This window comes from Bacillus rossius, chromosome 11 (genome assembly GCF_032445375.1).
Source record: "Bacillus rossius redtenbacheri isolate Brsri chromosome 11, Brsri_v3, whole genome shotgun sequence".
Taxonomy (NCBI): domain Eukaryota; kingdom Metazoa; phylum Arthropoda; class Insecta; order Phasmatodea; family Bacillidae; genus Bacillus; species Bacillus rossius.
Window position 1 is genome coordinate 37,379,372 of NC_086338.1, and position 23,969 is coordinate 37,403,340.

General features: G+C 37.3%; 1 protein-coding gene and 1 long non-coding RNA gene across 2 annotated transcripts in view; one reads left to right on the forward strand and one right to left on the reverse strand.

Moving 5' to 3' along the window:
• LOC134536448 (uncharacterized) overlaps window positions 1-23,969 on the reverse strand; it is a 603,478-nt gene that overhangs the window by 133,129 nt on the left and 446,380 nt on the right. Inside the window, exon 2 of the mRNA XM_063376163.1 lies at window positions 22,386-22,589. Within this exon, the coding sequence (XP_063232233.1) occupies window positions 22,386-22,575 (190 nt within the window). The 5' untranslated portion in view covers window positions 22,576-22,589. The remainder of the gene's footprint in view (window positions 1-22,385; window positions 22,590-23,969) is intronic.
• LOC134536818 (uncharacterized) lies at window positions 1,157-4,501 on the forward strand. Its single transcript, XR_010075883.1, has 2 exons — window positions 1,157-1,241; window positions 3,481-4,501. It is a non-coding gene; the product is annotated as an uncharacterized LOC134536818 (long non-coding RNA).

Consider the following 23,969-nt stretch of genomic DNA (forward strand, 5'->3'; position numbering starts at 1 on the left):
AGGACTAGGGAAGTGTTTAGTGAAGTTCTCTCATTCTCTCTCTTGTAAGGTCGTTCAATCGTTAAGGAAGTAAAGAGATTATTGTTTTAAATTGTAATCCTGCTATTTAAATGTTCTTTAAAATGATGTTGAGTATTTGACTTTAAGAATAAAATAATTTTAATTAAGTATTATGTTATTTTGCAAAATCTCCTTAGTTCAGCTCTCACCAGACATCCTGTACGGGATGACGAACCTATGATCCTAGGTACAGTAAAGTATTTTATGAAGTTAAGACTAGTTGATGCCAAGCGAGTTGTTTCTATGTAAAGAGCTACGATTCTCGCCCCCCCCCTCTGAAGGTGGATCGTGACAGAAATGGCGGTGGCACCGGCTAGGTGCACGTGACAGAAATGGTGGAGGCGCCGGGTAGGTTCTATTTCTGGAGAGAGAGAGAGGTAGATTTTTATGTTTATTATTAAGTTAGTTTCAGCTTCTGATAGCAGGTTATTAAGAGTTTACTTGAGGAGAGGATTACGGAATTTTAGTCTATAGTGGAGGAAGTCTTTGAGATTTTTTTTTTGACGTAACAGATGTTTATTTGAGGATACTTGTAAGGATAAAGTTTATAGTGATAAGTTGTTTTAAGTCGTTGAATTTATTGTAGATTTATATCGGGGATTATTACGTGAGGAGAATACGTTATAAGTTAAATGCTTATTAGAGATAATGCAAGTGGTTTAATTTAATTGAAGTTCATTTTAAGATTGTAGGTTAAGAGAATTATAATTTAAAATAAAGTTTTTTGTCGTAAATAGGAATTATTTTCAAGAGAAGTTTGTTTTGTTTTCGTGCGCGTAGGAGACGAGACGTACGAATTAAATCAGTCGAGGGAAGGATAAACGTTAGAAAGGAATTAAAGAGAAAACGAGAGTTTATGTAAAAGAGAGTTATAGAATTTATAGTGATGTTTTGTTTTAATTAGAAAAATGTTGAGAGTTGTTTCAGAACGACACGTCAGTGGACGTGGCAGAGTGAACACGTGACGGGGAGGTGCTGAGACCTAGCGGAGAACGGAGGAACCGCAAGCGAGGGTTGGCGCACCTGATGGAATTCGGTGACGTCACGGGCTCATACGGAGACGTGGACGGCCGTGACCTTGTTTTGATCAGCTGTACGGTAACTTAGCGATAAGAAAATAGACTATTGGTTAAATAAATTTAAATTTAAGTGTGTTTTAGGAGAAGAGGAACTTTCAGTATGTAAGTAATTTATTTTAAGAAGTGTATGATGTATAGGCTAGAAGTGTTTCGTTGTAAGTTGTTTATGTTTTGTTAGTTAAATTCTACCTCGGTTTTAAAAATATTTTTTTGGGATTTGTAAACATTAATAAGGAGGTACACTATAAAATCGATAAGCATTGAGAAAACTGGGAAGGCTAGATTTTGTGTGTAGAGGGAATTTACTCCAAAAGAACAGAGAGACAAAATTAATGTTTTCATTAGGGCGAGGGACCCTAAGGTGAGGCGTTGTGTCCCTGGGAAGAAAGGGAATTGTAGCGCAGACCATAGGAGATGGGCTGACTACGGAATTAAGGGTCAGGAGAATCCTGAGAGTTGTGAGTAATTGGGGCAGGAGTTCCCCATGGTAGTACCGAAGTGGCTATCCTGTATGGGATAGGGTACCATTTCAATGAAGTTTGTTGGTGGGGTTAGAGCCCCCTGTGTAGTGGGCCTATAGCAGATAGGCACTACAGTGAAATTTTTGGTTATTTTGTGAGGTAAATTCCCTGGAGGTTAAGTAAGATTGGATTCAGTTAGGAAGGAGGGAAATGAGAAACATTGCTGTAGAGAGTTAGTGTACTTGCCTAATGTGAAATTGAATGTTACTAAATTAATTTAGGAGAAAGTTTTGTTCGGTAAATAAATAATAATGGAAGATAGCTAGATAATTAATTAATTTTTTTTGAGTAAGGTGTTTTAAGTAATGAAATAAAATAAGGTGAAGTAATTTGAATAATTGGGGAGGAGTTTCTTTAAGAGTTTAGATAATTGTTTTTGAATTTATTGAGATATTCAGCCAGTGGAGTTTGAGTATGAGAGATACAGTGAGATTTCAAGGAAATTGGTTGTTTATTAATTAGGACGAATGAGATTTTATGATTTAGAGTCAGTAAGCATAGTTAAATTTACGACATAATATTTGTTGACAGTTTACAGTTATTAAGGAGAAAACAGAGTAATCTATTTATTTTTATTTTAAGGGTTTGAAGATAAGATTATGAATTTTTTTTTTGAAAGTTTCTTGGGCATGTTTGAATAATTTTTATTTGGATTTTAAGAAATTACAGAGAAAATTTAATTGATTTACATTAGTTTGGAAGTATGGAGGTTTAGTGTTCGATTAGCCCTAACTTGATGGTCGGATCCCAAAAGAATGCCGTAAAACCGATAGCCAATTGAGAGGAATGCGGTAGGCGCTTGTGTAGAGAGGGGTTGTGGGAAAACTCCTTGGGACTGATGGCAGATCAGGGGCCCTAAATAGTGTGTGATGCTGTAAAACCAGTGCAGAGAAAGCCTGGTATGCTTAAATTTTTGGGCACAGGTTATGTAAACCTGGGGTTCCATGGGATTTAGTCATGTTAGCTGCTGTGAGACATTAAGATTTCCAGGCTCCATAGTAAATTCAATGTAAATTTTTGTTTTCTTAAAATAATAAATTTGTTTTTAATTTATTTGAGATATTTGATTTGGAACAGTGAATACAGACCCCGAGGAATAAGAGTTATGCTGTGAGAGGAGAAGGTGGTAGGCCTAAAGGGTACAGGCACCACAGAGGTTATTTGTATTGCATAATTTAAATATAAGGAAACTTGAGAATTTGAAATTTTGTTGTTGGTTTGTACACCCATAAGAAGAGTATAGGCAGAATTTTTATTGTTATGAGATGTCTAATTTAATTGAAAAGAAGAAAGTTTAAAGATGCAAGGTAACATTATTATTGTAATAATTGAAAGAGATTAAGAGGTAGAGAGAAATAGGCAGTTTTTGTTTGTAAGTACTAAAGTTTACATATAGAAATTTAGTAACTAAGAATGAATAATAAGTTAAGTCTAGTGTAAAAGTTTTTTTTTAAGTTTGTTAAGTTAAGAGTCACAAGTAAATTTTTTTTTTAGAGAGAATGTCTTTGATAGGAAGTATTAGAAACTTATGGGAAGTTTAGGGTAACATAAATAATGTAGGTAATGAATAATAAATAGATGGTAGGTCTTAAGTTAGGATTAACATTTGAAGCAGAATTTAATTAAGAAGAAGGAAAATAAATAGGCCTAATGAAAAGAACAAAAAAGGATTTTATGGTAAAGCATTTTTTTTAAGTAATAAACAATGAATAATAATGTTGTTTCAGGGTAATGTGTACTAATAATACAATTTTTTTTTTAGGACCAAAGAACAGGAATTATGTAATTTAAATTAACATGTATTTTTGAAACTGTTACAGATTCCTTAAGATGAGCTGAGCAGCAGTCCAGTTTACAAGATGACAAGAGTTCGAGAGACAAGATACAAGATCACTGAAACAAGAGCCAAGACTGAAGATTCAAGAGAAGAGAAAGCTGGCAGCCATGGACTTACAAGTGGAGATTAATAAGGTCATGTAAAGTTTTATTTTTTTTATGGAAGACAGTAACTGGAGTTTTTTTTTGTTATAAACATTATTTACAGAACTTTTTAGGTTATAGTAATGTAATGGAACTAGTGAGTTGTGGTAGCTGTCAAAAAGAACTAATACCTTAAGTTTAATTTTTAAAGTTAATTTTCTTAATTTACAGAGGGATTAGTAGTTTTTTTTAAACCTTATTTAGGTTGGAATTTAAATACAATAGCTTATTATAAATGTGTACGAACAGTTCAAGTTCACAGTACTGATAGGTAGGTCAGATGATCTTATTGATTTTGATGATTTGTTGTTTTGAGTTGATTTTTAGGTGTTGTGAATTAGACAATGAAATAGTTCTGAAAACTTAAATTATTTCAAGCTAAGAAATAGTAAAGTTAATTGTAACTCAAAGGACACCAGAATTTAATTTTTTTTTTGAATTAGTAATGTTTGAAAATTTTATACTTTACAAGAAAGGTTATAAACAAACAGATCGGATGGAACAAGGATGCAGTAAATCACAATTTCATTTAGAATTATTGATTAGCTTTTGAGGTTATGAAGTAAAAGTAATTATAATTTAAAAGTTTGAATAAAAAAATGTTTTTTTTTATTTGTTTGAAATAGAAAGTTTAAAAGTTAATTAGTCATGATCTAGGTGGGTGATGGGGTGGGAATTGGCCACTCTTTTTCCCTATAACCTCCCTAACATGGCCTTCTATTACATCTAACAGAAAAAAAAAGAAGAAAAAGAAGACTTATTATTAGTTAGAATGTTTTTTTATGAAGATACCTGATGAACTTTTTTTTTATTGTTGGGAAGAATAGTAGCAAGATTAATCAGATGTTTTACTCAGAAGAAGAAGAAGAAGAAGATAAAGCAGTTTTATGACTCGACAAGCCAGAGATTGGTGTTTCCCCTCTGCGCTTCTATTGACTACGTTGTTTACTCTCATGGGATAGCTGGTTCGGCACCATGGAGAGAGATTGGTGGGCATTGTGGTTGCCCCCAGAAGAAAAGAAGAGTAGAAGAGGTTATGGGTGGGTCATGTGAACTGACCTTCAACCCAGTTACTTCGTGGGGACTATTTGCTGTATAGAGAAGATCAAGACTCAAGAGTTAGGGAAAATCATTGGAGGTCATGTTTCCCTTCCTTAAGTTTTTCCTATCAAATTATTTGCCTGATTAGATTATGCTAAGGGTGGGATACTTTATGTTAGCAGTTGAATTAATTAATTTTATTTTTTTGTGTGTTTGCATCCTTGCCCATCGATTGCAGTTTAGTAGTTAGTTTTGTATTTGTCAGGCGTGATGGTAATGCCTGTTGATGATGTTTCAGAATTGTAATCTGTTCGTGATGAGGATGGCACAACTCCGAAGCAGATGTGGGGAGAAGTTGTGAGCTGCCCTGGAAGCCAGTCCAGTAGCTGTTGAAGTTGAGTGGTGTTTGCTGATGGCCAGCCCAGGGAGCTACTCTTCTCGACAACACTGACTTCGAGGAGTTGCACCAACCTTCACGAGATAAGAGTTTAATTAATTGAAACACTGTAAGGACACTTAATTTTTTTTGAAGAACGAAAGAAGTATGGTAATAAACGGAAACCGAAAAAAAAAAATAATAATAATTATCAAGAATTTGCACATTGTTTAACGAATACTGAGAAACTAAGAACAGTAATTTAATTTGTAAAGAGAGCTTCACTAACAGAACAATTTTTTTAGAATTGAGAACTCGAGCCTCTGAAGGTTCCTGTGAGAACAAACCAGATAAAAGTTTTACATTTAATTTTATGAATACTTGTTGTTTTAAAATAAATCTTATGCAGAATCTAGATGTATGTTCAGACAGCAAGGAACTAAGAAAATTATTATTTTTGTGAAATGAGGAATTTATAGTTATGGTTTAATGGAAAAAGACAATTTGTAATTTTGAGGTAGCTCGATGGGGCTCGAGCTCTGTGAGGGGAGGGTTATGTCGCGGGTTGAAATTTTGCAGGGTTGTTGAAATCAAATTTAGGGACTTTACTGACGGGACTCTGGGCTGGCTGCTCTGTTCACTCGTCAGCGCAAGTGGCGTGACCATGTAATTGGGGCACGGGGCCGGCGCGGCGCGCTGCGGGCTTGCAGAATTTTGTTTGTTTGTTTGGCCGCACGCTGGCGCAGCCACGGGCCGCAGTTACTGGGGCGCGCTGTCGTAACAAGCCGCGCGGTGTGGCCTGCACATTGGGGTAGAGGGGGGGTAGTCTTCCCAGATGTTCTAGTTAGTTGTTTAGTAAATTTGACTTCAATAACGAGCTTTTGTTATGGTAGGCGCGGCAGGGCGCGCGAATTTAAGCGCAAGTGATTGGTGACTCGGGGCTCACTCAGGCGGAGGCTATGCGTCTCACCTGTGGTCACGAGTTGTTAGTTCGTTCGTGATGTAGGAATTCAGGCTCACTCAGGCGGAGGCTATGCGTCTCACCTGTGGTCACGAGTTGTTAGTTCGTTCGTGATGTAGGAATTCAGGCTCACTCAGGCGGAGGCTATGCGTCTCACCTGTGGTCACGAGTTGTTAGTTCGTTCGTGATGTAGGAATTCAAGCTTTCGGGCGGAAGCTATGGTCGACGCCAGAGGCCACGAGTCGTTTAATTTAAGTTAGGTCATAATGTAGTCGTCAAGCTTTCGGGCGGAGGCTATGGCCCTCGTCAGGGGTCACGCGTCATAGTTTTTAAAATGTAATGTTCGTTCGGGATTTCAAGGGCAGGAGAGGCCCCTACGTTATTTTTTTAAAGTAATCGATCAAGAAAGGCTTTTCGGAAAATGTGAGTATGGACTTATCTTTGTTTTAATTTTAAGTATTAATTATGATTTGAGGTATTCGGAAGGACTAGGGAAGTGTTTAGTGAAGTTCTCTCATTCTCTCTCTTGTAAGGTCGTTCAATCGTTAAGGAAGTAAAGAGATTATTGTTTTAAATTGTAATCCTGCTATTTAAATGTTCTTTAAAATGATGTTGAGTATTTGACTTTAAGAATAAAATAATTTTAATTAAGTATTATGTTATTTTGCAAAATCTCCTTAGTTCAGCTCTCACCAGACATCCTGTACGGGATGACGAACCTATGATCCTAGGTACAGTAAAGTATTTTATGAAGTTAAGACTAGTTGATGCCAAGCGAGTTGTTTCTATGTAAAGAGCTACGATTCTCGCCCCCCCCCTCTGAAGGTGGATCGTGACAGAAATGGCGGTGGCACCGGCTAGGTGCACGTGACAATATATTAATTAGACTTTAGGTAGATCATGTGTATCTTATATGCTAATTTTTTATTATATTTTACTGATATGTTGATTCTTTTTTTTTTCAAATGAATATGTGACAATTTTTGGTGTGTCCAGGCTGTAATATTTATCAGGTTTCTTTTTGCATGTACCTAGTTAGTAAAGATGTATGAGGTTAAGTGTAAGACAAGGTGGTACGCCTTTATTTCGCCACTTGAAAAAAGTTAATAAATTAAATAAATAAATGTTATTCACGTGCAGATTTTTATGCTTCTGTACGACTCACGTTTGGTCATCATTTTAGCTGTGGTTCGTTTGACGTTTAAAAAAAGCTAATCACAAGCATGGGTAGAAGATTCGTAGTTCTGAATGACTTGTTAAAACCCTTTTTTTAAGTCTGCGCGAGAAATAACGCCGATGAAGTAGTTCACCAAAGTGCCGTGCAGCCGTGACCTAAATTACTAAACGAATTTCGCGGGTTAGCGTTTTAGTGCCTTCGTGTAAGTAACGGAACACGTAATATCTCTATCTCTCCTCCGATTAATTTCCTTGGTCTATACCTGGCGATGGGAGTCTGCAATTTCCATCCTATTACCATCGCGCTTTCGTTCCCTGAACGTTTTAAAAAAAATGGAGAGAGAGGTGAAATGCAATTTCCGGTCGTAAAATGGGTCAGATCAGACGAGTTTCTGATGTGTTTATTCACCTATGGTAAACAAATCAAGCTTTCACGTCACTCGGGATTCCATTTTCAAATTAAATTCGTGATCCATTGGACCATGGCGTGTTTACGATACCTCATATTTTTTTCGTTTTCAAGTTCATCGTAAATTTCATTAAAAAAAAATATGTATAGCTAAATTCGTTTTAAAAACTAAATCAAACAAAATGTCGGTTCTAACGAAAATAATATTTTTGCATATGTTCAGCTTATCTGAGTTTTGAAAAAAAAAACTTTATTCAGAAGATATTTCAAATACTTCTTTTTTTAAATTTTGCCTATTACATTTCTTAACTAGCTAATAATCCACGGCTTCCCTCATGCCATTTCTGGGTATTGCTGATGTCTTACCATTGAAAGAAAAGTATGCTATTAATTCCAAACATTTTTACTAAACTAATAGACACAAAAAAATTGTCAGCCACAAAAAATATTTAGTTAATAATGAAATATTTTAAGAATGATATTTTTTACAGTGAATATGCATAGGCCTATTTAATTTTTAATAGAGATCAAGTATCTGATTTCATAACTCCTGTTTTAATATGTTCCAGGCGACGAAATTAAGTTCAGATTTTTTTTCTAGATACTTAAAGGCTTAAAAAATTAAACGTGTTAGGATAACTAGATTGACTAACAAAAGCTTAAGACCACACGTTTATTTGAAATAAATATCCCCCACTTATTTTTTTAGTTATTATTTTATGAATATTTTGTGAATAGTGCAGATCATGAGTCATCTATCTATCCCAAGAAACATTGGATAAACATTTAGTTTTCAAGATATAAATTTTTAAATTTACGAGACTTATTATAAAACATCTACAATTTTTAGTATCAAAATGTTTTAAACTATTTACTTGATTTAAGTATCAATATTTTTTCCAGTATTTTAAGATATGTAAAATCATTTTGAAACAATAAAAAAGTTCAAAAAATTAGTTTACATAAGAAATTAATTTTTTTTTTTACATTTTGAAAATATGGGGAAATAGTCAATGAAGTGTATTTGCAGGTTTAAATATAAATGAAATGTGGTAGATTAAGCAAACGAGACTTTACGGACACCATTACTTTGCTTGTTGTACAAGCTATTGATTAGTGCATATATGGTATCGCTAGCTCTATTGAAAAAAATTTATATTTGCATTAATACCTGCAAATACACTTCGCTGTTTTTTCATTGTATTTGTCAAAATGTAAAAAAAGTAAACAATTTTTTAAAAATTTTTTACGTATTTAAAATTATTTTACACATATTAAAATACTGCAAAAAATTATACTGAAAACCATTATATGGTTTATTATTTACAACATTTTTGATAATTAAAATTGTAGGTTTTTATGATAAGTATAAAAAATTAAGAAAATGTATCTTGAAAATTAAATGTATAGCAATGTTTTGTTTTTGGTTTTATGGATGTCTCATATCTGCATTATTCACAAAGTATTCATTAAATGATAACTAAAAAATTAAAACAAAACAGGGTAATTTTATTTCAAATAAGCGCGTGGGCTTAAACTTTTGTTAGGCACTAAAATAGAAATATCACGGGGCATAATGGCTCTTAAATATATTTTATTGGAGATTTATTATTAAAAATACGTATGCGGATGTGAGGATTAAAATGATTGGAAATTTGTTTTCCCCTGTTGCTTATATTAAAATTAAAACTTTTCGTGGTAAAAAGTCAGTACGCTGAATGAAAATATGGAGAGAAAAACTATTGTAAATGGCTAGTTTTGTTATTAAAAACTCAAAAAAATAAAGGTTTTTTTAATTTTTATCTGTTTGTCCGTTTGTCCGTTGTCTGTTTGTCTATTTGTCTATTTGTCTGTTTGTCCGTTTGTCTGTTTGACTGTTTGACTGTTAGTTTGTCTGTTTGTTCCCGCATCAATTGAAAACTACTTGACGGATTCGTAAGAAACGATGTTTTATTAGAAATGTCTTTGGCTAACTTAAAATCTCAGCTATATATTTAATTACAATATTCCACCCCCAAGGTAGCGGTCGTCAACTAGAAGCCGTTGCGTTGGGCAGGCACCGTTCTCCCACCCCTCCCCATTTACTCCCACCCCTTGTGGACTTCAAATATTTGTACCCCCCCTTTTTTTTTGTTCGCTGTGACGTTTCCCTTCCTCAACTCTCGCGCATGCGCACCAGCTGTTCTGTAAAGGTACATATTTGGTATTTGCCTGCAAGTGGACCACAAGTCCCAAGTGAGCCCAAAGCCCCGCACGGTAGACTCTTCTCTACTCTTCGTCCAGACCATCCTCTGTCTCATGTACTCTCCTACACTCAAGTGCATGCAAACGTGTACACAGAATGACTGTGCCCAGGGTTTTACCTGTGTATATGCATGTTCTACCTGAGCCCAACTTAACTAGTGGTTGTGGTCTTGGAATTAAAAGTGAGGGGAGTTAGTCAGGCTTAGAGATACGGAGTTTTCGTGCATTCATTCAGTCGCAGGCTAGAATGCAAACCTTCCACTCACGTACTGTGTCCATGATTGGACCGCAGTTATCGGTTTACGCCCTTCTACGACCTTGAGCCAACAATGCCCAGCCAGGAGAGAAGTAAGTGAATCAGGCAGTGTCTATTAACAAGGATAAAAATATTATCTCTAAGAAATCAACCAATGGGAGAACAAACAAGGGTTGAGCACACCTATGACTTTGAATTCCACCCTGAGGCCAGACGAATCAGCGAAATTTCCGGGTGTCTAGTCATGCTTATCAATCGCTGCAATGGCTGGCCAATCCCCAAACAAAGCACTCAATGCATGGCTACGATAGGCGTACAGGCTTCGGCCTGAGACGCACCTAGGACCCTCCCTTACCTGACCACTCCTGAATGCACTTATTTTCAGTTAGTTTAGGAGGGGGGGAAGGAAAATCTCGCTAGTTCATTCGTAATTTTTCATTTTGCTCTTGATTAATCTTCACACTTTCATGTCTGAATTTATCTTTATCTGGCGAGCTGTAAGGCGTGACCCTGCGCTCGAATGGCTTGTGTTCAGTATTCTGTTCTTTTCGCATCTGTACGCACGATGGCAGCGTCAATGAGTAGCAGTGTTTCGCCTGCAGTTGCGCTTTGTCATATCCTCCTCAGTACCAATTTATCAGAAAAAAAATTTTGCACTCTGAGAAAATGTACAATATACTGTACATGCTATAATTATTATAATAATAAGAATATTTAAGGTTTCTTTGCTGGAACCTCTTCCAAAATTACTAGTTAGTCATAAAACCACTATCTGACAATTTATTTTTTACAAGTGCTTTCTTGGCATTAAAGCGTACCAGATTGGAATGTACAGTATAGTGTACATTCCCACTGAGGAGGTTAAAAATTTGTTTGGCATCGCCACTGTGGGAAATATTCCGTTTCTGTTTCTTGCTTCGCTAGCGCGATTTCCAGTCGTCAGATGCGATGTCGAATTGCGGGGTGCACAACTTTCATCTTAACAGTTGGGAGCAAGTTAAAGTGTTACGGAGCTCTTTACTTTGATTTTTGCTAACATCCATTGCTGTTTCACTTTCCCTTGTGTCAGTTTGCAAATGCGTTCATTCACGTAGTTCAGCGTGGCTTGGACGACTAACGCCTAGACTTTGATACTTACTGTCCTTTCGACCCATTTCTGCGTGGCCCGCCAGTTTGAAGGCTGGTTAATGCGAAGTTTCATGCTAAAGAAAGATTATTACCGTTTCCTGCCTGATTCATTTCATATGGCTGTATAATCTATGCTTGAAGGACTTCATATGTTGATGGGTGTTTGATGCCTAGTTTCCTCTGAATTTTTTTAATGTGTTATGCGTTATTGGTCTTTAAGAGCAAGTTTTGCGCGAGATTTAACGATTACGTAGTTTATAAACACCCAGCTTTTAATGTACTCTTTGAGTCGTTTGATGATGGTTATGGTAAATTTATGAATACTTTTGCTGAGCTTTGTTCCCCCGGTATGTTATAATAATAACTCGGACAAACGCCATTGACGATTTAAGCTGATTGTCACCGAACCAACCTCAGTGATGGACACAGGAACACGTATTGAACAAGCCAGTATCAGCTGATGTGAAATGCAACATGCTTAGACCACACAGAGAATTCCATGAATGGAATTTAGTTCAGAAAAAAAAATAACAGCACAGATGAACACAACAGGCTAACAACGACGACCAAACTGCAACAAGAACAGTGTTTTGGGTGTGACGTCTCGTGTGATCAGAGGAACTAACAGAAGTAAAGTGAAGCGGGATTCAGGTTTTTTTTAGTAACCAAACCATGGTTACAGTGATACAGGTTTGCTGTAGGACACACATAACTCGGAATAACTTACAGAAATATTACTAACAAAGTCCCCATTCTACGTGTGAAACAACGGATTGTTTATAAATTTTTACTAAAACCAGGGTTGCAAATCTGTAGGAGATTCGCAAGGGAGGCCCGCGGAAATAAACAAGTTTTTTTTGGGGGGGGCGGGGGTTTAGGTTGGGGGGTGGGGGCGAGTATGACCCGAGAGTTTTGGGTGTGGGTTTTGACTAATCCAAGTCTTCTCTGTATACGGTGCTCGTATGTTATGCACTGCCCATATTTTGAGCGATATTTTTGCAATAAGCAGAAATCTTTAAAACATTCAGAAATGAGTTCCTTAAACATAGTTTGCACGTTTTACGATTATCAACCACTTTTAAAATTCACGATTTTTAAAGCGCAAGCTGGCTTCCTCAGTTATGGGCTAAGGTCCCCTGGCCTCCCGGATATACGCCCATGGCTAAGGTAATAAACATACACCATGGTCGGGTTTACTTTTTGAAGCTCATAATGCTGGCAAAATCAAGACACCTAGGTTGCTTTAAAAACAAATTGCTTCCTACATTAATTACTCATCGATGTCAATGTTTTGCCAATGGCATTTCCAATGTAGAGTTCTTATTCCCGCAAAAACTCTTCGGTAATTTTTCTGATTGGGATGCCGTTAATTGAGTTTTCCTTCGCCGTAACTCGTTCCGCCGCTCGTCTCAGCTAAATGACATTTTCCAGTTTATTTTCCAGTTCCATTTTCGGTTCCAGCGACTTTCATCTAAAGTTTTTCTGCAGTTCGAGTTCGTAATCAAAGCGAATAGCATTAGAGAAATAGCCTTCAAAGAAAAAGTGGGTTAAAAAAACTGCTAAGATCATTTTGAAGTATTGGTGTTTGGAAAAGTTAAAGTAACAAATTGTCCGCTAAAACTTCAATAATATTTTTAATTAAGTAATATAAACGTGTAAGTATAACTTTTTCGAAGAGAAAAACGGCTAGAAAATAACAGTTTCTGGGTTGAGGAGACGTCCCTGAAAGGATGATGTGCCCGACGTTTCGACTTGTATTGTTACAGCCATCTTAAATATCTAGCCCAGTGAACGTTCCCCTTCTTGAAGCTGGCTGCAAAACGGCAAGCCGAAACTCGTGCAAGCCATAATTTAATACGTAAAACTTCTTGGACATACGCCATTACAGTTTTGCACTGTTTGTCATGGAAAAAATTTCAAAAACGCAAATCAAGAAATAAAAATGAAAACTTAATCCACAGAGAACAAGCCTAAATCCGCTAAGTCAAACAGATAAACTTAATGATGTACCTAAACATGTATTATGGAAAATACGACTACAGCACAGACGAACACATTAAAACTTAAATATAAGACAGCACTTGAAAACACATTAACAGAACAGACGAACACAGTGGGCTAGAGACGAAGAGACAGTTTAAACGATGACAGTAATAAATGTAAATGCAGGCAGAAACAAAACATGGAAAAGGCAGCAAATATAAGGACACAACAATGAAGATAAACATATATTATGGACAAGTTACTTAGCTAAACACATCATGATATAAGGAACATTACTACCGAGTTTCAAGTCTGTGGGACATACACTGAAAAAACAGGAAATTTTGATTTTAAAGTCTCATTGATTGCACGATCTCAATGTATCAAGGTTACTTAGCGATCAGGACTCTAATCTTCAGCTTCATTTAGTGGGAAGGCAGGTAAACCCTAGGCAAGACGAGACGGACGCACCAAACGACAGAGAGTTACAAATTGAAAGCAACGGCGTGTATTTACGAAGTTATGAACTAAACTGTTATTAGCGCATTTAGTTCGCTAGCAGCCGCGAGCTCCACCAAACGGATGGGTTTCGCCAAGGAGAAGGTTAGGAAGTTGCCAGATCTTACTATATGACCGTGTGACACACATAGAGAAATGACACCAAATCGATGTTCGTGCGTCTATGACCTGCCTCATATTATGATGTTCCATTATAAATCTGAATCAACCCCCTGTTTCACAGTGTTGCGACCTGGTGGCGAAGGTCAACAACTAGCAACACGACACAGACTATACCTCGTTCTGTAACTCCTGGAACTCTCCCTCCCCTCTCCCGTTTACCGCTGAAACCTCAATCGACAATCACACATCTCGCCGAACGGTGATCAATCAACGGCAAAGCGATTAATTGCTCCGTAGATCAGCACCACATCAACTCACATTGTGTGGGGGAGGGGAGGTTGGTAAGGGGTTCACGGTGGTCGAAAGCATCAGATGACTCGACTCCCATCTTTGTGAGCACTGTTCTATTCCTGACAGGGATTTTTTTTTTTAGCGAGTGTGAAACGTAGGCGACGTTGCCGTGCATTTTCCCGTTTTCCCTCACCGATTCTTTCCGTCGCTGTTCCATTTAGTCCACCCGACGATTCACTGTATTTTGTTACAACGCAGTTTGTGTTCTAAAGAAAATATAGAAAATCTCAGCTAGCTATTTAATAACTAGATGCTTTGTTAGTGACGAAATTATCATGAAATTTATGGAAAAAAATATTTTATGTGTACATATTTTTCATAAATGGGTGTCATATTAAATTTTTTAAAATTTAGAGGGCCTGAAATCATGCAGAGGACTGAATTGATTACATCTGAAACTTTTCAGGAAGTCAATGCTACCAGGAATTTCATTACATGATTAAAAATTATATGAGATAAATCAATCTAAGAGATTATTTTATTCATAAAATTAAAGGTAAATATTTATTACAAACATGCATTCAGTAGCCAATAGGATTTACTTGAATCTTGATGAATGTATTATGTGTACAGTTAAGTTTCTCTTGCAGTTGCATCTATAAAATGCTAAAAAAAATTATGTGCCTGATTATGCACATTAGTATGTACAAACAAGTATGCCAATTTTTTTATGTAATGAAAAAAAAATGTTAAATACCTACACTCTAAAATTTTTATTTGTACATTCACAAGGATATACTTTGGAAACCATGTCGCCGACGATAATACTTGTAAAACTGCAAGTTAAGGCGTTGTACTATATGCAATTTTACAAAGCTCTGCCTTGTAATTATATTTACAAATTATACCGTTGGCAACCTAGTAATTTTCCTCGTAAAAAGGAAGAAACCGCCTTACAGTGTAAGTTCGTTTCACGTAAAAACGAACTGAGAGTTCACATATTCCAAAATCAGCCTTACGCAGGAATCACAACAGCGCGACGCGCGCCACGCGACGAACGAAATATTTTTCTAACGAATCACATTCGACGCATCTGCGACCTCAGTGCGTGAATATATATATATATATATATAAACGGACACGCGAAAAACTACCGGGGTAGAAAATTTTTCTTCTTCCTATTTCCATCGCGTCGATGCCACAATGTTACTGGAAATTAGCGTGGGAATTTGGATTTTTGGATGTGCGTTTGGTACGAAAATTTGTGAATTGTTAAGATTTATTTTTTTGCTAAATTCATTTGGAAAATCAATGAACTGCGCTCACTTACAAAGATTTTGTATCTTGTATCAAATACTATTTTTCCCCTAAAACCTCTTAAATTTATAAATAAATAAAAAAAAGAAACAATTGATGACTGTCGTGTAGTGGCATATATCACAGAGAAAAAGGTTTGTTTGAATAAAAAAAAAATATTTCTTTATATATGGCGAAACAAATATTTACTTGGTGGAACAAAAAAATTGTTAGCTTAACCAAACTCGGTAAGTAATAAAAATGATTTTTTACACCTAACCAAATATATATTTGAGTTGACAAATCATTTTGTTGGGTCAACAGAATCTTTCCTACTACAAAATACAAAATATTTGTTTTAATTAACAAAATATATTTATTTCGCCATGTACAAACAAATATTTTGTTGAGGCAAACAAACCTTCCTCTGGGTGATATATAAGTTGTTCGTTTGGATTTTGTCGCGCGGTTCAAAACCTCATGATCAGTATAAGGCGTTCTTCGCGCTGCTGGCGCTGTTGTGATAACAGCCTCGGGCGCGCTAGGCCATCAGCGCCGGGACAGTTAATAACTCACCGGTAAGTTCTCTCGTGACAGCAGTCCACAGTCGCCGACGCGACGGGGCGAATTACTCGCCGGGCAATCGCGCGCGTTGCTGTACGGGGGGGGGGGGGGGGGGGGGGCGGGGGGACGTTTGAAGGCCAACCACATTCGGCGGCGCAACCATAATGGGTGTCGGTAGGGGAAATAAACGAGGCGATGGGGGGGGGGAGGAAGCTTGATGATAAAGATGAATCCTAAGTATTCTTGTCCGAGAACGGGCGAATTCAGGTAACGCAACGTGAGTCTCCAGTGGTCTGCAACTGCCTTCCGCAAAAAAAAAAAAAAGAGTTTAAAGAACCACAGTAGTGTTTATCGATCGGTTCTGGCGCCAGATGCAAACTGTAAATTGTGAATGGGGTCAACGACTGATCGCCATATTGGATTATAGGACTTGTTGCCATTTTGGTAACAGCAATTTTTTTAATGATGTCATATTTAAAATCCGTAATTATTATCCAAAATATTTAAAGCAATTGAAATTTATAAAAAGTAAATACTTTACTAATAAGCTTGTTTGTACATGAAATATAGCAGAATTTATGCGAATAAATAATGTTGGTGAAAATGTCCCCCCCTCCCAAATTGAACCTGAAACTTTATGGTAATAAGTTAAACTGAGACAATATTTAATTAAATATTTTTTAGTCTAAAACAATTTGTTTTTACTGATTAGGAAGGACTAAAACCATATAATCATAGATTCATTTTTGATGATTTTTGGAATTTTTTTCGAAATTTTAGAGAGGAAACTACGATTTTTCAATATGATAGCCAAAATGGTTTAAATATTATGAACGCCACAATAGTTTACGATCTTATAAATGGAACTACTGCCCTCTAACGGGTAAAAACTAAATTAATTAGGCTGTAGCGCACTCTAGCAGACGAAAAAAGGATAGCTGCCATGATATCATAAGGGCAGAAATTATATATAACTTGATAGTATTGGTGGCGGTCAGTAGCCTGTTAAAAAATGCGGAGAAATAACTAAAAAAATCTTAAATTGTTCTTGGTATGAATGGACCAAGTACCTCCAAAGTCCATACATATTTTAATATATATTTGAGATTTTAGGTAAAAATGTAATTGTGATGTTGAATTACACCCTAAGTATCCAATCTCAGTTACATTTCAAGGTCATGATAATCAAAGATGGCCACCGTGACATCACAATTCAATATGGCGTACATGTCTTCTTTCTCCTCATCCTTGAACCTGCCACCGAACCGCCCAAATAATACTACTCATGCGTATTTTATGATCAACACTTGTAAAGTAGGAACTTACATTCGGGAGGTATTAATTTGCATTATATCACATAAACCGCGTTTTTACCTCCGTTATAGGTTGAATATCAAGAAGTGCAAAACTGTCGGAATTAGGATCACCCCTTTTACATGCACCCCAGATAAATGAAATTTCTGAAAATGGTGAAGAGGTGTTGTTTGTCTTTATAATTTACTGGATTTGCCCAATAACTTACATCGTGCTTGCTAAGGTTTGGAGACCATTTTTTATCTTTACGAAACCCTACATTACATACTTTGAACTAGTTAACGGTTGAATTTCGAAATTTAAATATAATTACTTTTGCTTTAGTTGTGGATAAGAGATAGTATTTTAGTATGTGACATGATCATATTGTCAGTTTGTTGAAATATATGATTATTAATTTAAATCAGAGTTCACTTTTTTCACATTTGCAGCGACTTTATTCTTAAAAATTAATATATACATAACTTATTGACAGTTGAATGTTATTTGTACTCTAATTCGTAATTTCCACTTTCGAACATTCGAAGGTATAAAAGTTTATTATTATAAAACCTAATATAAAACCAAAAACACCCGTTTTGAATTTTTTTGAAAATGGTCAAGCATTGCTTCTTTTGTTTGTTTATTATTCTTACCTAACATTTTAACTTCCTGTTTATTAACTTTGGGATAAAATTTTTTTTGTAAAAACACACACACACACATATATATATATATATATATATATATATATATATATATATTCTGTTTCATCCTTTTAGGAATGGCATTTACTAATATTGTTTAAGTTAGCGGAATACATTACTAACAAAAATGTTTGATCAAGATTCATTATTTTGTTTTTAGTTATCCTGGAACAAACAGGCAAACACAGAAACAGATCAAAAATTTAATTACTTTTTTGTTCTAATTACCTTTACACTGAAATACTTTATTATTGGAATATATTTCTTAATTCACATTTCTTTTTCACTGGTGTCAGTTATTGATTATAATATTAATAAACTGAAAGTTGGGCAAGATCTTTAAAGGTTCAGTTAGAATTCAGTGTTGTCCAAAAGCCCCATTAGATTTACTGCTAAGCTAATGAAACATTTTACATTCGCAAAAGGATACAAAGAAATCGCCCATGCTCAGCATCACACAAATAAACTAAAAACATAATAAGATCAAAAGTAATAATTTAAGAAAGATTATCATGAATAAAAAAAATGTAAAAATTTATGGAAGTGTCAGCTTACTAGTTAGCAATCGTGGTGAAAAAAAAGTTCCAAATGTTCTGTAAAATTTATGTATATATGGGAATATTTGTCATAGCAATACAGCTACATATTTGTATAACAGTAAAAAAATTATTCTAAAATTTCTACATATTTTTTTTACCCAGCAGTTTAAACGAAACGAGTAAAGATGAGAAACCGAATACACATCTGTAGTATTTTGTTACGTTTATAAAAAAAATGCTAATGAATCTGCATTAACCTTTTAACAATGGTTAACCCCCTTTTTTTTTCTTACGGCAAATTCAAATTCGTATCTATCCATTCCTTCCTTTCTGCCACGATACACCGTAACTAGAACGAGATGTTTAAATTGCTTCAACAGGCGAATTAACTTTGAATGAAATGCCGCCATTAATAACGGAATTTCATTCAAGGGCTGGAGCTATCTGGCCCATTGATCTCGCAAACACCGAAATTACCGCGGAGGGGGGATGGAACAACCCTCGGCAATCGGCTCCGGTCGTAAACAGGGCGCACTGCTTATCGGATTCCTTCTGCCTTCGGGCGTTGGGATGATACTGCTGGCACAAAACAAAAAAAAAAAGCCGGGAAAAATAAAGGGCGAACAAAAAAGGATTACTAAGTCACAGACTCCGGTAAACAAGAAATGTTTCAGTTTCTAAAAACAAAAAAAAAACAAAAAAAACGAACGTTTGCCCATGGCATTTCCAAAACTAAACTCAGCGTGTAAACAACCAATGTACTTTGAAACGATGCCTCGAACTGATATGGTGTTATCAGGAAGGAGTGAAGGGAAAGAGCTGGCATCACGTCACGAACGTGATGCCAGGGTCGTCTGCTAAAGGCCACCATTGGAAGAGGCAAGCAAAGTCAGATGGTCTGTATTTTGTACCAGGGAGATTTGCCCTTGTTGGGTAGTAAATTTTATTTTGTTAACATATGACACCAGCGTGCTTTAGAGAGATTGATGATTAATATCTACAACCGACTTTCGGACTCTGAAATCACCGAAGTCAATTATTCTCATGCTCAAAGAGTGTGGACAATTTTCCTGCAAGAATATGGGAGTATACAGTATACCTGCACCTAAAAACCGATTCGCTGATTCTCGCTGATGTCTTTGAACAATTCCCTTCCCGCACACTACATCTGCAAACCAGGTTTTATCTTCAATGCCATGCTATGAACTATTCAGTTAGAAATGCTAACAAACTACGACGTTTGCTAATTCGTGGAAGCTGGCATCCACTGTGGCGTATCACAGTGCCTTAAACGATGCTGCAAAGCAAACAGTGCCTACCTATCAGATACATATGAGTCAGCAAGCCATCTACCTACTTGCAGTATTTATATGCAAACAATTTATATGGTTGGGCCGTGAGTTTACCACTACCAAATTCCAAATTTAAGTGGTCCGACACTTCAAGAATGCAAAATAAGAATTAAAAATAATAACATAAACCCACAGCGAAAAAGCCTAAATCAGCTGATGTCTAACAGATGAACCCAACGATGATATTAATAAGTGTTATGGACAACACATCGATGACAGCACAAATAAATACATTCAAACTTTCAGACAGCACAATAATTACGTTGAAGGAATTAAGTGGTGAAAAAAATAACAGCACAGTTGCGATATTCCAATGTTGTATTCCATTTTATTCTCGTTATCTATACTGCACAAAAATGTTAAAAATGCTATTTTGCCAGTTAATTGTGCAAAAAAGTGTTTTATCTATATATATATATTTTAAATTTTGTGAAAGTTCAGCTCCTCAAAACATTGGCAAGTTTCACAGTGTGGCACGGAAATATAAAAATAATCAGTACCTGGAATGGGACCAAAATTAAAATAAATAAAATAAATCATCGTTGTTACCATTATATTTCCGTTTTCGCAAGTGTAAATAAGTGGTCGTTGCCATTCTGTAATTTTACGTTTGGTGTTGTGTCGTTTTTATTACATTACGTTAGTCATCACAACATTTTTGTCGTTCCGCAGTCAACTGCCATTGTGTCGTCATTGTCATTACATCATTGTTTACACCTTTGTGATTACATTGCCATAGTAATCATATTGTCCTCGTCATGTTGTTGATGTCATTCGATCATCTTTTTCTCCTATTGCCTTTGCGTCGTTGTTGTAGTTACATCCTCGGTTTCACCACTGTTATTACATAATCATTTTCGTTGGCATGGCACATGGTCGTCATAATTTTCAATACAGGTTATCTGACATAAACTTCGCTGCGAATAGCGTCGAGGAAAATATGGAAGAGGAGGAGTAAGATTTGTTGGGGAATCTGCAAGGAGAGACAGGGAGAAATAGAGAGATTTTCAGAGAAGCAGCAAGGAAGAGGAGGAGCGAAAGTTGTTAGAGGAGCTGCAAGGAGAAGGATAGATAGAACAGCGAGGAGTATATGAGGGTTTTTGAAGGAGGGGCAAGGAGATGGAGAGAGATGTCAGAAGAACAACGAGGAGTAGTGAGGGTTTCTGTAGGAGTGGCAATGAGGAGTGAGAGATATCGGAAGAACCACGATGAGTTTTGAGAGTTTCAGGAGTAGTGGCAAGGAGAAGGAGAGAGACAGATGTCAGAAGAACAGCGAGGAGTAGTGGGAGTTGTCAGAGGAACAGCGATGAGGGTGAGAAAGTCTGGAGGAGTGTCAACGAGAAGGAGAGAGACAGATGGCAGAAGAACAGCGAGGAGTAGTGGGAGCTGTCAGAGGAACAGTGACGAGGGTGAGAAAGTCTGGAGGAGTGTCAACGAGAAGGAGAGAGACAGATGGCAGAAGAACAGCGAGGAGTAGTGGGAGCTGTCAGAGGAACAGCGATGAGGGTGAGAAAGTCTGGAGGAGCGGCAAAGAGAAGGAGAGAGACAGCTGTCAGAAGAACAGCGAGGAGTAGTGGGAGCTGTCAGAGGAACAGTGACGAGGGTGAGAAAGTCTGGAGGAGCGGCAAAGAGAAGGAGAGAGACAGCTGTCAGAAGAACAGCGAGGAGTAGTGGAAGCTGTCAGAGGAACAGCGATGAGGGTGAGAAAGTCTGGAGGAGCAGCAAGGAGAAGGAGAGAGACAGATGTCGGAAGAACAGCGAGGAGTAGTGGGAGCTGTCAGAGGAACAGTGATGAGGGTGAGCAAGTTTGGAGGAGCGGCAAAGAGAAGGAGAGAGACAGACGTCTGAAGAACAGCGAGGAGTAGTGGGAGCTGTCAGAGGAACAGCGACGAGGGTGAGAAAGTCTGGAGGAGCGGCAAGGAGAAGGAGAGAGAGGGGTCAGAAGAACAGCGAGGAGTAGTGGGAGCTGTCAGAGGAAAAGTGACGAGGGTGAGAAAGTCTGGAGGAGTGACAAGGAGAAGGAGAGAGACAGCTGTCAAAAGAACAGCGAGGAGTAGTGGGATCTGTCAGAGGATCAGCGACGAGGGTGAGAAAGTCTGGAGGAGCGGCAAGGAGAAGGAGAGAGACAGATGTCGGAAGAACAACGAGGAGTAGTGGGATTTGTCAGAGGAACAGTGACGAGGGTGAGACAGTTTGGAGGAGTGGCAAGGAGAAGGAGAGAGACAGCTGTCAGAAGAACAGCGAGGAGTAGTGGGAGCTGTCAGAGGAACAGCGACGAGGGTGAGAAAGTCTGGAGGAGTGGCAAGGAGAAGGAGAGAGACAGCTGTCAGAAGAACAGCGAGGAGTAGTGGGAGCTGTCAGAGGAACAGCGACGAGGGTGAGAAAGTCTGGAGGAGCGGCAAGGAGAAGGAGAGAGACAGACGTCTGAAGAACAGCGAGGAGTAGTGGGAGCTGTCAGAGGAACAGCGACGATGGTGAGCAAGGAGAAGGAGAGAGAGAGAGACTCACCGGTGCAGTAGAGCGGCTCGTCGGAGCGGTCGCCGCAGTCGTCGCCGCCGTCGCAGTAGCGGTCGAGGCGCACGCAGCGGCTGTTGCGGCACGGGAACTCGGAGATGCGGCACGCGGGCACGGGCAGCGCCACCGGCGCCAGCACCAGCGCCGCCAGCACCAGCGCCGCCGCCGCGCCGCCGCCCCCCATGTGCGCCGCCCCGCCTGCGCACACCAGCGCACACTCCCTCACGCCTTGATGTAAGATTTTGGACATACGCCATTGCTAAGCACATGTATGTCTGTAGAAGAAAACTACAAAAAAAAATCACGAATTAAGCAAAAAAAATTGCTGTTGTCAGGATATAAACACCACACAATACTCCACAACAGGAATATGGTCAGCAAACAAAGAAAAACAAAGAGAAATGAACTAACAGAACGAAAAAAAACCCAAGAATGATGACAGCACAAAAATACCGAACCCAAAAAAAATTCAGCACAACAGTTGAAACGAGACAAAAACACAGCAAAACGAAAAGACGAAACAAACACAACAGTTTTCTAAAACAGAAACAAGCGACGTTTCGGGAACTGCTATCTGCTCCCGTCCTCAGGCAGAGACGCAAATGGTACTAAAACACAGGTGCGACTGAGTAGGGGCTGGAAAAAAGAGGGTATTTATCAGAGAATGGATTGAGTTCCCTCACGCCCACGCCCACTCTCACGACCAGGTGAGAACCCACACCGGTGGAAAAAAAATTAACCATTCATACTTTTACAAGAGAAATCCTCGGAAACTCAGTGGCCTACGATATCACCGGTAAAACCGGCAAGTCAGAGACTTGCAAAATTATAAACGGCACAAAGCAACTGAGTTTCCAAGAACTTCACTTGTAAAATAACAATTAATTTAATTTGTTATCGACCAATTACAGCTTAAATACTTCGTAATGAACAAAATTTGGAATTAAAGTTAAAAAAAAATTGTTTGAGTTTAAAAATTATCTATGTACAAAATTGTGTAGGTTTTTGCAATAGAAAGATGTGTTAAAATGACTATCAGCAGAGTGTAATTTGAAAATAACACGATGATGCGTACAAGTTTATGACAGGGAAAATGTTAATTATTTGGAGGATGGCTAAAAGTATGAGTTGAATAAAATTATATATATTTTTGACATACAAAATGTCTGATTTAAATTGTATGCCATACAGGAAACCTGAAGGACGGACAAACAAAATAAAAATACACAAACACACTCAGAAAGGAAAGCCAAAATCAGCCGATGCAAAATGTTAAATGCATAGACAGCACAGAGAATACCGTGGAAAGAATTAGTACAAGAATTAAAAAAATATATACATGTAATGAAACATTTTTGCATAATTAGCTCGCAAAGTTAAATTTTTTAATATTTTTGTGCAGTATTGATAAGGAGAAACAAATTAAATAAACAACAGAAAATATTTGTGTTTAAAGGCAATGCTGGTGGCTAATGCGTGGTATGGTTTAAAATATCTAGGAAATATATTTAATTTTATTCAACCTTTTAAAATAATTTTTTTATTGTTTTAGAAGAAAAAATAAAATAATATATATAT